Here is a 14877-nt window from a genome sequence, read left to right as displayed (position 1 = left end):
GGAGTACTTGTGGCACCTTAGCCCTGGTCTACACTAGGACTTTAGGTCAAATTTAGCAGCATTAAATCGATGTAAACCTGCACCCGTCCACACGATGAAGCCTTTTATTTCGACTTAAAGGGCTCTTAAAATTGATTTCCTTACTCCACCCCTGACAAGTGGATTAGCGCTTAAATCGGCCTTGCTGGGTCGAATTTGGGGTACTGTGGACACAATTAGACGGTATTGGCCTCTGGGAGCTATCCCAGAGTGCTCCATTGTGACCGCTCTGGACAGCACTCTCAACTCAGATGCACTGGCCAGGTAGACAGGAAAAGAACCGCGAACTTTTGAATCTCATTTCCTGTTTGGCCAGCGAGACAAGCTGCAGGTGACCATGCAGAGTTCATCAACAGAGGTGACCATGATGGAGTCCCAGAATTCCAAAAGAGCTCCAGCATGAACTGAACGGGAGGTACGGGATCTGATCACTGTATGGGGAGAGGAATCCGTGCTATCAGAACTCCGTTCCAGTTTTCGAAATGCCAAAACCTTTGTCAAAATCTCCCAGAGCATGAAGGACAGAGGCCATAACAGGGATCCGAACCAGTGCTGTGTGAAACTTAAGGAGCTGAGGCAAGCCTACCAGAAAACCAGAGAGGCGAATGGCCACTCCGGGTCAGAGCCCCAAACATGCCACTTCTATGATGAGCTGCATGCCATTTTAGGGGGTTCAGCCACCACTACCCCAGCCATGTTGTTTGACTCCTTCAATGGAGATGGAGGCAACACAGAAGCAGGTTTTGGGGATGAAGAAGATGATGATGATGATGATGAGGTTGTAGATAGCTCACAGCAAGCAAGCGGAGAAACCGGTTTTCCTGACAGCCAGGAACTGTTTCTCACCTTGGACCTGGAGCCAGTACCCCCCGAACCCACCCAAGGCTGCCTCCTGGACCCGGCAGGCGGAGAAGGGACCTCCGGTGAGTGTACCTTTTAAAATACTATACATGGTTTAAAAGCAAGCATGTTTAATGATTAATTTGCCCTGGCATTCGCGGCTCTCCTAGATGTACTCCCAAAGCCTTTGCAAAAGGTTTCTGGGGAGGGCAGCCTTATTGCGTCCTCCATGGTAGGACACTTTACCACTCCAGGCCAGTAACACGTACTCGGGAATCATTGTACAACAAAACATTGCAGTGTATGTTTGCTGGCGTTCAAACAACATCCGTTCTTTATCTCTCTGTGTTATCCTCAGGAGAGTGAGATATCATTCATGGTCACCTGATTGAAATAGGGTGCTTTTCTTCAGGGGACACTCAGAGGTGCCCATTCCTGCTGGGCTGTTTGCCTGTGGCTGAACAGAAATGTTCCCCGCTGTTAGCCACGGGGAGGGGGAGGGTTGAGGGGGTAGCCACGCGGTGGGGGGAGGCAAAATGCGACCTTGTAACGAAAGCACATGTGCTATGTATGTAATGTTAACAGCAAGGTTTACCCTGAAAGAGTGTAGCCACTGTTTTATAAAATGTGTCTTTTTAAATACCGCTGTCCCTTTTTTTTTCTCCACCAGCTGCATGTGTTTCAATGATTACAGGATCTTCTCCTTCCCAGAGGCTAGTGAAGATTAGAAAGGAAAAAAAAAACGCACTCGTGATGAAATGTTCTCTGAGCTCATGCTGTCTTCCCACACTGACAGAGCACAGACGAATGCGTGGAGGCAAATAATTTCAGAGTGAAGGAAAGCACAAAATGACCGGGAGGAGAGGTGGCGGGCTGAAGAGAGTAAGTGGCGGGCTGAAGACGGGCTGAAGCTCAAATGTGGCGGCAGCGTGATGAGAGGAGGCAGGATTCAATGCTGAGGCTGCTGGAGGATCAAACCAGTATGCTCCAGTGTATGGTTGAGCTGCAGCAAAGGCAGCTGGAGCACAGACTGCCACTACAGCCCCTGTGTAACCAACCGCCCTCCTCCCCAAGTTCCATAGCCTCCACATCCAGACGCCCAAGAACGCGATGGGGGGGCCTCCGGCCAATGAGCCACTCCACCACAGAGGATTGCCCAAAAAACAGAAGGCTGGCATTCCATAAATTTTAAAGTTGTAAACTTTTAAAGTGCTGTGTGGCATTTTCCTTCCCTCCTCCACCACCCCTCCTGGGCTACCTTGGTAGTCATCCCCCTATTTGTGTGATGAATGAATAAAGAATGCATGAATGTGAAGCAATGATGACTTTATTACCTCTGCAAGTGGTGATCGAAGGGAGGAGGGGAGGGTTGTTAGCTTACAGGGAAGTAGAGTGAACCAAGGGGCGGGGGGGTTTCATCAAGGAGAAACAAACAGAACTTTCACACCGTAGCCTGGCCAGTCATGAAACTGGTTTTCAAAGCTTCTCTGATGCGTACCGCGCCCTCCTGTGCTCTTCTAAGCGCCCTGGTGTCTGGCTGCGCGTAACCAGCAGCCAGGCGATTTGCCTCAACCTCCCACCCCGCCATAAACGTCTCCCTCTTACTCTCACAGATATTGTGGAGTGCACAGCAAGCAGTAATAACAGTGGGAATATTGGTTTCGCTGAGGTCTAAGTAAGTCAGTAAACTGCGCCAGCGCACCTTTAAACGTCTAAATGCACATTCTACCACCATTCTGCACTTGCTCAGCCTGTAGTTGAACAGCTCCTGACTACTGTCCAGGCTGCCTGTGTACGGCTTCATGAGCCATGGCATTAAGGGGTAGGCTGGGTCCCCAAGGATAACTATAGGCATTTCAACATCCCCAACAGTTATTTTCTGGTCTGGGAATAAAGTCCCTTCCTGCAGCTTTTGAAACAGACCAGAGTTCCTGAAGATGCGAGCGTCATGTACCTTTCCTGGCCATCCCACGTTGATGTTGGTGAAATGTCCCTTGTGATCCACCAGAGCTTGCAGCACTATTGAAAAGTACCTCTTGCGGTTTATGTACTCGCCGGCTTGGTGCTCCGGTGCCAAGATAGGGGTATGGGTTCCGTCTATGGCCCCACCACAGTTAGGGAATCCCATTGCAGCAAAGCCATCCACTATGACCTGCACATTTCCCAGGGTCACTACCCTTGATTTCAGTAGATCTTTGATTGCGTGGGCTACTTGCATCACAGCAGCCCCCACAGTAGATTTGCCCACTCCAAACTGATTCCCAACTGACCGGTAGCTGTCTGGCGTTGCAAGCTTCCACAGGGCTATCGCCACTCGCTTCTCAACTGTGAGGGCTGCTCTCATCTTGGTATTCATGCGCTTCAGGGCAGGGGAAAACAAGTCGCTAAGTTCCATGAAAGTGCCCTTACGCATGCGAAAGTTTCGCAGCCACTGGGAGTCGTCCCAGACCTGCAACACTATGCGGTCCCACCACTCCGTGCTTGTTTCCTGAGCCCAGAATCAGCGTTCCACAGCATGAACCTGCCCCATTAGCACCATGATGCATGCATTGGCAGGGTCCATGCTTTCAGAGAAATCTGTGTCCAGATCACTCACGTGACCACGCTGACGTCGCCTCCTCGCCCGGTATCGCTCTGCCAGGTTCTGGTGCTGCATATACTGCTGGATAATGTGTATGGTATTTAATGTGCTCCTAATTGCCAAAGTGAGCTGAGCGGCCTCCATGCTTGCCTTGGTATGGCATCCGCACATAAAAAAGGCGCGGAACGATTGTCTGCCGTTGCTCTGACGGAGGGAGGGGCGACTGACAACATGACTTACAGGTTGGCTTCAGGGAGCTAAAATCAACAAAGGGGGTGGCTTTACATCAAGGAGTATTTCAGGCAGGACTTCACGGAGGGTTCCAATAAGAAATGGTGCACCTAAGTTATTGTTCTTATTGGAACAAGGAGGTTAGTCTGGCCTCTGATTGATACATGGCTAGATTTACCTCGCTGCACCTTCTCTGTGAGTGACTGCAGTGTGACCTAGAGGAATGAGTCCCCTAGACGGGGGTCGGGGTGTGGAAGCAAATGAGTACAAAACAAATCTGGTCTATTTCTTGTTTTGATACACTCCATCTATCTTTTACATCTTTGGCTGGCAGCAGACGGTGCAGAAGGACTGCATGCCGTTCACATCTCATGGCTGCTCGGCAGAAGATGGTACAATAGGACTGCTAGCCATCCTCATCTCTTGCCTGCCCAGCAGAAGATGATGCAGTAGGACTGCTAGCAATCCGTATCGCCTGCCTGCTCACCATAAGATGGTTCAATACGACTGACTGCAGGACTAAAGAGAATGACTTGATCAAGTCACTCCAAATTTAGTCCCTGCACCCATGTCTGCCCAGGCGCTCCTGATCGACCTCACACAGGCGACCAGGAGCACCTCGGACATGACGATGACGGCTACCAGTCCTATTGCACCGTCTGCTGCCACAAGGCAATGGGTTGCTGCTATTGTGTAGCAATGCAGTACCGTGTCTGCCAGCACCTAGGAGACATACGGTGACAGTGAGCTGAGCGGGCTCCATGCTTGCCGTGGTATGGCATCTGCACAGGTAACTCAGGGAAAAAAGGCGCAAAATGATTGTCTGCCCTTGCTTTCATGGAGGGAGGGAGGGAACGGGGGCCTGACGATATGTACCCAGAACCACCCGCGACAATGTTTTAGCCCCATCAGGCATTGGGATCTCAACCCAGAATTCCAGTGGGCAGCGGAGACTGCAGGAACTGTGGGATAGCTACCCACAGTGCAACGCTCCGGAAGTCGACACTTGCCTCAGTACTGTGGAAGCGCTCCGCCGAGTTAATGCACTTAATGCACTTGGAGTATTTTCTGTGGGGACACACACACTCGAATATATAAAACCGATTTCTAAAAAACCGACTTCTGTAAATTCGACCTAATTTCGTAGTGTAGACATACCCTTAGAGACTAACAAATTTATTTGAGCATAAGCTTTTGTGAGCTGCAGCTCACTTTAAAAAGAAAGTGGCAATTCTTCAACAAAAAAACTTCAAAAACAGACTCCAACAAGAGACTGCTGAATTGGAATTAATTTGCAAACTGGATACAATTAATTTAGGCTTGAATAGAGACTGGGAGTGGGTCATTACACAAAGTAAAACTATTTCCCCATGTTTATTACCCCCACCCCCACCCCCCACTGTTCCTCAGACGTTCTTGTCAACTGATGGAAATGGCCCACCTTGATTATCACTACAAAAGGTTCCCCCCCGCCCCCTCGCTGGTTGCTTGGTTCCTTTCATCATCTGGAGTGTTGATCTGCTCCCAGTCCTGCTGATGCAGGCTGGGAGTGCAAAGCATCTGCTTATATAGGATCCAGCAGACAGTGCTGCCACTGATTGCTCTTGTCAGAGAGCATTTAACAGCGTCGTTTGCTGGATGCCATGCCTCATTGCAACCAATGGACATCAGCTTCAATTCTGTACCAGCTTTCTCCTTGCTCTTCCAACACTGCTTTAGATAGTGTGAGAACTAGCAGTGTTCTTCCTTCCCCAGGATAGATCTCCTGGACCTACAGCACTAGCTTCATCTTCCAATTTGCAACAAATGGGGAGAGGGTGAGGTGTAGGTGAACTCTCCCTTCCTCTTACCAGTCTCCCTAGCCCAGCAGATCCCACCAACCCAACAACAGCTGCTTGCAGCCAGCCAGCCAGCATCTCTCTTCAGCCAGAAATCCGCCCTAGCAGCTCGTCTGATGCCTAGCCTTGCTTCAGGTCAGTAAGCAAAGAGGGAATCAACATAGGATTTGGGAGGTGAGACGCTGAGGTGAGATACAGGAAGAATTAGTGAGGATAAAAATGGAATTCTTTGGGAGGGGCGTGAAGGATGAAATTTTGGATGTGGGAAGAGAGGGATTTATTTTGGAAGTGGAGGAAGTGATAATCTTCTCTTTTGGGAGAGGAGAACCTGACTCATAAGGATACTCCTGGAGGACAGTGTTGGTTTGGTTGTGGGAAGGATACCCGAAGGTCTTCCTACAAACCACCCACCTGCAAATGCTCCGACCCCCTAACCTCCCTTACTCTGTCTCTTATTTTCTTTTCCCCCATTTTTGCAAATTGACTGACCAAAAGCTATTACCTAGATCACTTTACCCTATTATTCAAGCAAGAGATTTGAACATACAGTACTGTGCCAATAGTCTTGAATACAGAATAAAATGCCTATCTCAAGTCACTAATGGCATTGAGGCAGAAACTTGAGAACTGAATGGGAACAGACAGAAAGGAAGCCCATAAAAACAAGGGAGGTACTATGGACATTCAACTTAACATGATGATAGTGAATGTTGATTTCAGATCCAATAAGTTCCTTACCGCTGAATTGGTTATTTTAAGATTTAGCATAGTACCACCACACAGAAATGCCATCAGCCCTTTACCTGGCAATAAACATCAATATCGTACTTTAGAGTCTTTTCTCATTTATCTATCACAGTATTATTTTAATACACACAGTACCTCCTTGTATGTGTAATGAGCTATCTGTTAATCTGTTGAAGTTTGTCCAGACTCTGTAAGATTATATGTTTGTTTTTAAGCTTTCAGAGTTACTTCAATCTTTGTGAAAAATCAGCTGTCAAACAAGAGAATAAGTGGTCATAAATATAGTTTTTAAATGCTTAAATCTGTAAAAAGGGTATGGGGGGATATGGGCTCTTCTGATTTCAGTTGTTTCAGTGTAGTTACTCCAAATTTATACTAGTGAAATGCAAAACCAGAATCTGGCCCTAACTCTAGCACAGTGGTTTCCAAACTGTTTACTAAGGTGACACACCAACTGCATTTTCTCTCTTTTGAGGGGACCAGCCATTACTCCTGCCAGGCCCCGCCACCCCCTATAATCTGCTCCCCACACTGCTGCTTGCTGCGTGAGAGCATGTGGGAGTTCTTCTGGGGCATGAACAGGCTGGTGACTGATCTGCTTGCTGGCCCAGCTGTTTCCGCCCACGCTGCTGCTGCCCTTGCCTGGCTCCAATTCTCCGCACTGCTGCCCATTGCCCAGGGGAAGTCAGAGCAGGATCCAGGCAGCAACAAGCAGACAGTCAGCATCCTTTTCCTGTCCCACCTGTGCCCAAAGGTGCTTCCTCCATGTTGCTGGTGCTGCCACCCAGACCCCGCTCCCCATAGTGCTGTCTGCTGCCCAGGGGATGTAAGAGTAGTGGGATAGGGGGCTGCAGAGGGCAGCTCTAGGACATGCGTGACCAACCTAGACCCTTCCTGCAACCTACTGGTGGGTCGGGACCCATCATTTGGGAGGCAATGCTCTAGCACATGTGCTGGGTATTGAGACTACGAGGGACTTCTAAATAGTGTGAGAGTAAAAATAATAATATGCAGTTTTAGGGTTATGTGCTGTCCACCATCCACTGTGGGGATTTCCACTTCTATCAGCAGGAGTTGGATAGAGATTAAGAGCAGCACATGGCCTCAACTTTATGGTGAAACTTATGATTTTTCTACCACTAGTGGGCATTCTTGCTCATTTTAGAAATCTCTCCAAGATGGGTAGGGTTGTGGTGAATAGGGTGTGAAATGTAAAAAGCACTAAATATCAAAATGAAAAAGAAACATCAAACAATGATCCAGAGTCACTTTCTTTGCTGAGCTTCATAAAATATAGCTGGGTTTTATATACTTTTATATACTTTTACTGGCTTTTATATACTCAGCTATAGTTGAAATGTATGCTTGTTATTAATACATTTCACTCAACAGTGTAGATGATTTCTATTGTCCTGCCCACTGGTTCAGTGGTGAAGTGTTTTGTGCTACCATGTAGGGAACTAGTTTTCATCAAGTTCTAGATGGTTGCAAAAGGTGAGAGTTTCCCAAACTTAATATGATCCACTCTAGAGTGAGGAAGAACTTTTGTGCCTCTATTATGGCAGTGCCTAATGAATGATTTGAGTACTAATTTATCTGATCATGCCATGAAATATCCTCTCATCGGCCAATCATTTATTTCTCACTTTAGTAGGATCAGTAAAGCTGAAAAGTTCTGTTTAGGCTCTCCTGAAATGGAATTTTTCTTAAAATCCCTTTCTGCAAAAAGTTTCGTGTTTTTAATGTTTCATCTCTTTTTGGGATTAAACTTTTTCTTAAAAACATGAAAAGTGTGGAAAGGTGTCCCTCTTTTCAGCCAGCTCTATTTGTGACCCTTAGTCATGGTGCTGTGTTGACTGTAGATTCCATGCTTATTTGGGCAGGAACCAGGTTTATACATATTTTTGTGAAACATCTCATTTTGGGGTGACTGAAGAAAAAAGTACAAATCTTTAAATTGTTTTAAAGATCTGTGTCAGACATTCTTTTCCTAGACACCCCTTCCTCAATCCTGCATCAGTTCCACCTTTACCATGGATCCAGGTTTACACCACACTAGCTCCTTGGGTTTTCAAAAACTGAGTACAAGAGGACACATGAGTCTCTCCACTGTGAGTCAAACACTCGTCTGTTTGTGTCTGGGGAAAGGGAGCAAACTGATCTGCCAGTAGTGACACCCTTTGGTAAAGTGCCTTCATGAGGCAGGCAGTATAGGGTTGACCTTAACTAACTACCTCGAGGTAGAAATTACAGTGCCTTAGCTCTCTCAATATACAATCCTAGTGAAGACATCTTGTTAGCTATCTCAGTGTAAAAATAGTCCTTTCTTTGCAGTGAAAATTGAAAACATCGCCTATGTGACTTGCCCAGCATTATATAGGAACTTAGTGAGAGTGGCTGGGATAGCATCCAGTTCTCCTGGGTGGCTTTCAACAGTCTTAACCATGAGACTATCCTTTCTGTCTTTGTCCAGTGTCACTGTTTTCCAACCCCTCTCCCCAGTGGCAGTGTCTCTCTATCCCATGGCTCCTTTCCATGCTTTGTCCCAATCTGCCGAGAAACTGCACCCAACTCATGGGCGCCAACTTCTCCCGGTGCCAGTGGGTGCTCGTGCCCTCCACCCAGCCCCGGCCCCACCCCGACTCCACCCCTGCCCTGCCCCCATTCCAACCCCGTCCCCAAAGTCCCCGCCCCAACTCTGCCCTCTCCCTGTCCTTGTTGGACTCCTTCCCCAAATCCCTGCCCTGGCCCCGCCTCTTCCCCGCTTCCTCCCCTGCGTGTGCTGCATTCCCCCTCCTCTCCCCATCCCTCCCACAGCTTGTTACGCCACAAAATAGCTGTTTCGCAGCAGCAAGTGCTGGGAGGAGAAGCGGGGAAGGCGCGCTCAGGGGAGGAGGTGAGGTGAGGTAGGGCAGGGAGCTGCCGGTGGCTGCAGAGCACCCACCAATTTTTCCCTGTGGATGCTCCAGCCCCAGAGCACCCACGGAGTCGGCACCTATGCCCCAACTTACTCCTGAAACTCCAGCTTTGCAAATCACTTTGTAGAAATCTACAAGCTACTGGTAACCAATTCAACTTGCAACAGCAAAGATTGTACAGCAGTTCTCTCCTGTCTCCTTCACTACATACGTACCTGTCAACTTCTGTAGCAAATGACGCCGGGGTCCTACAAGCAACAGCCTCATTCCCTCTGAAAACTTGAGTCATTCCCAGAGCGCCATTTCTCCTGTGCACTGAATGAGGCAGGGATCCCTTGGAAAAGAATAAATAAAAATGCATAAGTGGGGGTGAATGAAAGTTGCACAGGCAATCCTAAATCTGACATTTCCTAACTTTGGAGGACTCGACTTCGCAAATTTAAGAGTTTTTTTTAAACATGGTGTGTGTGTGTGTGTATATGTATATGCTACTAGTGCTGAAAGTACTTTATATCTACCCAGACAGTCCTTAAGCACAAAGTTTTATATTATTGAAACAAACTGTAGGAATTTATATTTTGGAACAGACCAAATACATTTTTTCACTCCTGTTTTAGGAATGACAAATTATTGTGAAAGATACCGTGAAGGAATGATACATGTTCTGAACACCTTTGGGCCAGTACCAGATTTTTCAGGTGAAATTGAGCAGCAAATCAGCCAGGTGAGTGTACAAGACTGGATTGATGTGATGTCATAAGGACAATCAAAATAACAAATGTTGGCTTTAATTTCTTTGAAGTGATCACTTGTTTGAGTGACTCTTCGAAGTGCCTCTGATCTGTATTTCACAGTGGGGGTATACACTTGCACTGATTGAAAATGCTAAAATAGAATTCACATAATGTAAATCCCATTGCAAAGCGTTTTGAGATCTATGGATGAAAAATCATAGAAATGTAGGACTAGAAGGGACCTAAATAAGTCATCTGGTCTAGCCCCCTGCACTGAGGCAGGACTAAGTATTATCTCTGGACCATCCCTCACAGGCGTTTGTCTAATATGTTCTTAAAAACCTCCAATAATGGAGATCCCAGAACCTCTCTAGATAATTTGTTCCAGTGCTTATAGAATCATAGAATATCAGGGTTGGAAGGGACCTCAGGAGGTCATCTCGTCCAACCCCCTGCTCAAAGCAGGACCAATCCCCAACTAAATCATCCCAGCCAGGGCTTTGTCAAGCCTGACCTTAAAAATATCTAAGGAAGGCGATTCCACCACCCTGACATGCTTAACTACCCTGACATGCTTACCCTTAAGTACTATCTAAGAGCTACGTAGCATTATTATAAGCTTTTCACTATGCCTTGGTAGAACTCTGAGAGCTAGTGTAGATGCATCTCATAGTGTTCATAGATAATTAGTGGTTGTACACAACAGTAAGAGAGCTGCTTTCTGTAGGTTTTGTTCCCATCTATCTGTTCTGATGAGCTGAACTTGGAGGTCTGATTGTTGGCATACCTATGTGACAAGTTATGAATAATATTTAATAACAGTTTCTTGTTTTTATTCTTGTATTTATATATTCTACTAACTAAAACCCTAATCTGCAAAGCAGTTAGACGGCTAACTTGATTATTCACATGCTTAAAGTTAAGCACCTCCTTATGTGCATTGCTGGATTGGGGCCCAGGTTGTTTATCTTGCATCTGAGTTCTTCACCAGTGTGATTTCAAATATATAATCACCCCATGGGTTTATTGCTGAATCAATATAAATCAGGAAGCAACAATAGATAGCAAACTATGCCTTTCCATCTATCATCCTTCTTAATGCCTCTATAAATGAAAGCACAAAAACAGAGTTTTGTGATCTTCTCAGAGTGCTATATTCCCATTTGGCCTCATGCTGATTCTTTCTCCTTTTTCCTTGGGCTTCATCAAAGACATGGACAAAACTAGGCTTACAAGGAACCTTCCCCAATGGCAAAACATTAAACACTTTTTATGCTGCTTTCTGCCCCCCATGTTGCTCTAGAATAACTGCAACTTGTGAATTATTATTCCTGGCAACAACAATGCTGCAAATGACTTGGGCCCGAGTTTTATCCAGCTTCTGTTATATTGCTAATTGTTTATCTTTTAAATTTCTGAACTGTGGGCCGCTCCTTTTGGCAAAGATGGCATGGGGTCTGCCTCTGCACTTTCAGAAATACTTCCCTCTCTAAGAGCACATCAGTCAGTAACATGCAGCTGGCACGAGTTTATTACCTACTGTTGCTCTTCTTGCAGTGATCCATTTAACATATGGATCTTCAGGTCCTTAATCCTTGCACTCAAACACTAGGGTCCACTTTCCTGCACGTTGTTTTAGGTATTGTTTTTTGCCTCTAGGTGCAGCCTGCCACCTTGTCATGGTTTCTAGCACTGGAAGCCCATTTAATAATTTCAGCCTGCTCCTGACCCCACGCTTGCAAAAAGTGATAGCTTCATTTCTTGGATGTGCCTTACCTTATAATTTTATGTCTCTAAGGCTGCACTCCTAAAAAATGACACCTTCATAACGTGGTTTATGAGGAGTAAAAAAAAAATCAAGTCTTCAAACTCCTACATGTGTACTTGGATTAGAGCACGTATCTAGCTGCCTAAAAGGCCAAGGCTGGATCTCCTCCTTCCAAGTTAATAAAAGGGTTTTGTCAGAAGGACTTGACAGCTGCCTGATGGGCAAACCAAGCAGACAGGTTAATGCCAAGTTGCTGCTGATAGACTTACATGGCCCTGTGTGAGAGCTGGTGTATACTAGAATGTTAGGTTGACCTAGCTATGCTGCTCAGGGCTGTGAGAAAGTTAAATCCCTGAGAGATGGAGTTAAGATAACCTAAGCCCCAGAGGTAGACAGCACTGGGTTACCAGAAGAATTGTTCCATCAACCTCGCTGCTGGCTCTCAGCGAGATGGATTTATGACAGTAATGGAAGAACCTCTTCAATCACCATAAGAAGTGTTTACATTACAACACTGCCATGGTAGCGTTTCTAGTGGAGACACACAATATTAGGCTAGAATGTTCTCCAAACTACAGTGAAAGGTGAGAGCTCCCACCTCCAAGTACTTCAGGTCTTTCTCACTGTCCACCCTGTCAGATCCTCACTGTCCACCGTAGAGATTAACTAACTTCTAACTAGTGGATTGGACAGCCTGCAAAAAGGAAAAAAGGTATGAATTAACGGTATCCTCCTTTCCATGAAAAAGAGGCATGTTGGCCTTAAACAGGCAACTAATGGCCCTTGTGACCCTACTGTCTGTTGTCAACAGAATCAGAACCCGTATGACAATTACCAGCATGGATGTTAATCTGAAGAGGGGAGAAAACCGACAAAAACAATCTTGGTAAGAAATTTCCAACATGCAACAGGAGGTTTAATCTTCTGTTTTCTTTATTTCAGGCCATGAGTGAGAAAACTCCAGCTGATCCAGAACATCTAAATGCCAGGAGAGCAGGGAGAGATGAATGTCTGATGGGTCTTGCCAAATTGAAAAAACAAATGAAATCCAACTGAGTTGCATCCTCTGTAATACACAAAGGCAAATTATCGGCAGGTCTCCACAAAAGTGGTTGCTTCCATTTCCACAGGCAAAAGTCTGTATTTGCAGAACAGGTGACTCAATATGCAAGCAATGATTTTTGCCCTTGTGCGAATGCAGAGGCTGATTCAAAATGTGATCCAAATTGTCATTACATTATTAATTTGTGACAGGAACTGCTTAAGAAACTAATTCATAAAAAAAACTTTTTATCTGATTATTCTAAATGCTTTAATACTAGCTTATGCAGATTTGTTGTAGCCCTGTCAGTTCCAGGATATTAGCGAGACAAGGTGAGTGAGTGAGGTAATATCTTTTATTGGGCCAACTTCTGCTGGTGAGAGAGACCTGAAGAAGGGCTCTGTGTAAGCACAAAAAACTTCTCTCGCACCAACAGAAGTTGGTCCAATAAAAGATATTACCTCACATACCTTGTCTCTTTAATACTAGCTAGCATCAACATTATTAATACTGTATAATAGACAGGCAAACAATAGTTTTTAAAATTGTACATTTGATAATCTTGCTTGGAGATATGTAGCCTCAGCAGCGCTTGCATTTGCTGGGGTCCAGGAATGGGCAAACATCAACTGTTTGTCATTATGGGACAAATTCTGCTCTCCATAACCTTCTGGGGGCATGATGAGCTCTGTCTAACTTGACTGCATTGGGGTGAGAGGAGAATTTGTGGAATGCATACAGGGAACGTCCTTGCACCCCTCCCAGGGAGAATAGGAGAGGGGTCCACTGGTCATTCTCCCCACAGAGTAGGAGCACGATAGCTTCAGGGGTTGCTGCAACCCAGCTCTGTAGCTGTTCACAATCTTGGTGAGAGAATTACTTTTTCCTTCCCTTCCCCCCTCCCTTAGGCACTTAGATACCATGGTGATAGGCAAGGCATAAGTACCTGAATCGAATAGAGCAGAATCCCTCCCTGCCCCCCAGCTCCTATAGAATTCATCAGAGCCTCACCCAGTTTTTCAGGCTGTGCTTTTGATAGCCCATGTCTTTGCCCTGACCAAAGTGAGAAGTTTGATGTCACAGTGGTTTATTGCTACCTAAAATAAGTGTGTCCCATTTAGGCCCTCTCTAGAAGAGATAAAAAGGTGGTTAGAGTTATTTTTAAATTGTTAGCTAACTTAAGAGGCACTAGGGTCTAGTGGACAGGGCACTGATCCGAGACCTGGGTTCTCTTGCCAACTGTGCCACTGACATGCTGTGTGACCTTGGGCAAGTCACATCTCCTCTCTGTGCCTCTGTGTCGTCTCTCACCCATTGTCCATTTAGACAGTTCATTCTTTGGGACAGGGACTGTTCCTTGTTATGGGTCTGTATAGTGCCTAGCATGGTAGGGCCCTGATCTTGATTTGAACCTTTGGACACTAGTGTAATATAAATAATAGATAAGAATGATTTGAAACACCACAGAACTTAATGTAGCCACTGCTTAACATCTTCAAATTCCAGTAGCTGGTCATATTGTAACCTAGGTTACCACATAATGTACAAGGTGTGAAGCAGCGGCTATGCTACGTGGCACTTCAAATCCTGTTAGCAAATATAATTTTAAAAACACCTTTCTCCCGATTCTAGACAAGGTCATAGGAGGTTTTAATAACTCTTTTTAAACATAAGATTAGTTCCTCTTTGCTATATGCATGTCCACAGTAACAGTCTCATTATGTCTTAGCTGGTTAGTTGCTCTGCGTTAGCTTGTTTTGAAATCTTTGAAAATCTATCACATCATCAAATATCTGCCTCCATTTCTGTTTTTTGCTTATGAATAAAAGCTTGTAATGAAATATGCTGACTTCCGCAAAGGTCCTGTGTGATATTTTACTGGTTACACTCAGAGCCGTAATCACAGTGGGGCAAGTGGGGCAGCCACCTAAGGCACAAAGCTGCGCGGGCAACTCAGGCCGTTGACACCAGCCACAATGGGGCTCGGTGGGGCTAGCTCTGTATGGTGAGGCTCAGGGAGGGAATGCCACCTTCACCTCCTGACTCACCTCAATGGACCACCCATCCTGTCTGGGTTGGGCGGGGGTGCAACCAAAAAATCAGTGGGGCACATGACACTGCGTGTCCCCCACTGCGTCG

General features: G+C 45.9%; 1 protein-coding gene across 2 annotated transcripts in view; it reads left to right on the top strand.

Moving 5' to 3' along the window:
• The window catches only part of CRYL1 (crystallin lambda 1), a 77269-nt gene extending 62689 nt beyond the window's left edge, over window positions 1-14580 (top strand). For both annotated transcript variants that reach the window (XM_077809209.1, XM_077809216.1), the window contains exons 7-8: window positions 9812-9918; window positions 12639-14580. In XM_077809209.1, coding sequence (XP_077665335.1) covers window positions 9812-9918; window positions 12639-12752 — 221 coding nt within the window. In that variant the 3' untranslated portion in view covers window positions 12753-14580. The remainder of the gene's footprint in view (window positions 1-9811; window positions 9919-12638) is intronic.
• Window positions 14581-14877: the final 297 nt, after the last annotated feature.

Source organism: Eretmochelys imbricata, chromosome 1 (genome assembly GCF_965152235.1).
Source record: "Eretmochelys imbricata isolate rEreImb1 chromosome 1, rEreImb1.hap1, whole genome shotgun sequence".
Taxonomy (NCBI): domain Eukaryota; kingdom Metazoa; phylum Chordata; order Testudines; family Cheloniidae; genus Eretmochelys; species Eretmochelys imbricata.
Note: the sequence above shows the minus strand (reverse complement) of the source record. Positions and strands in the feature narration are given on the sequence as shown.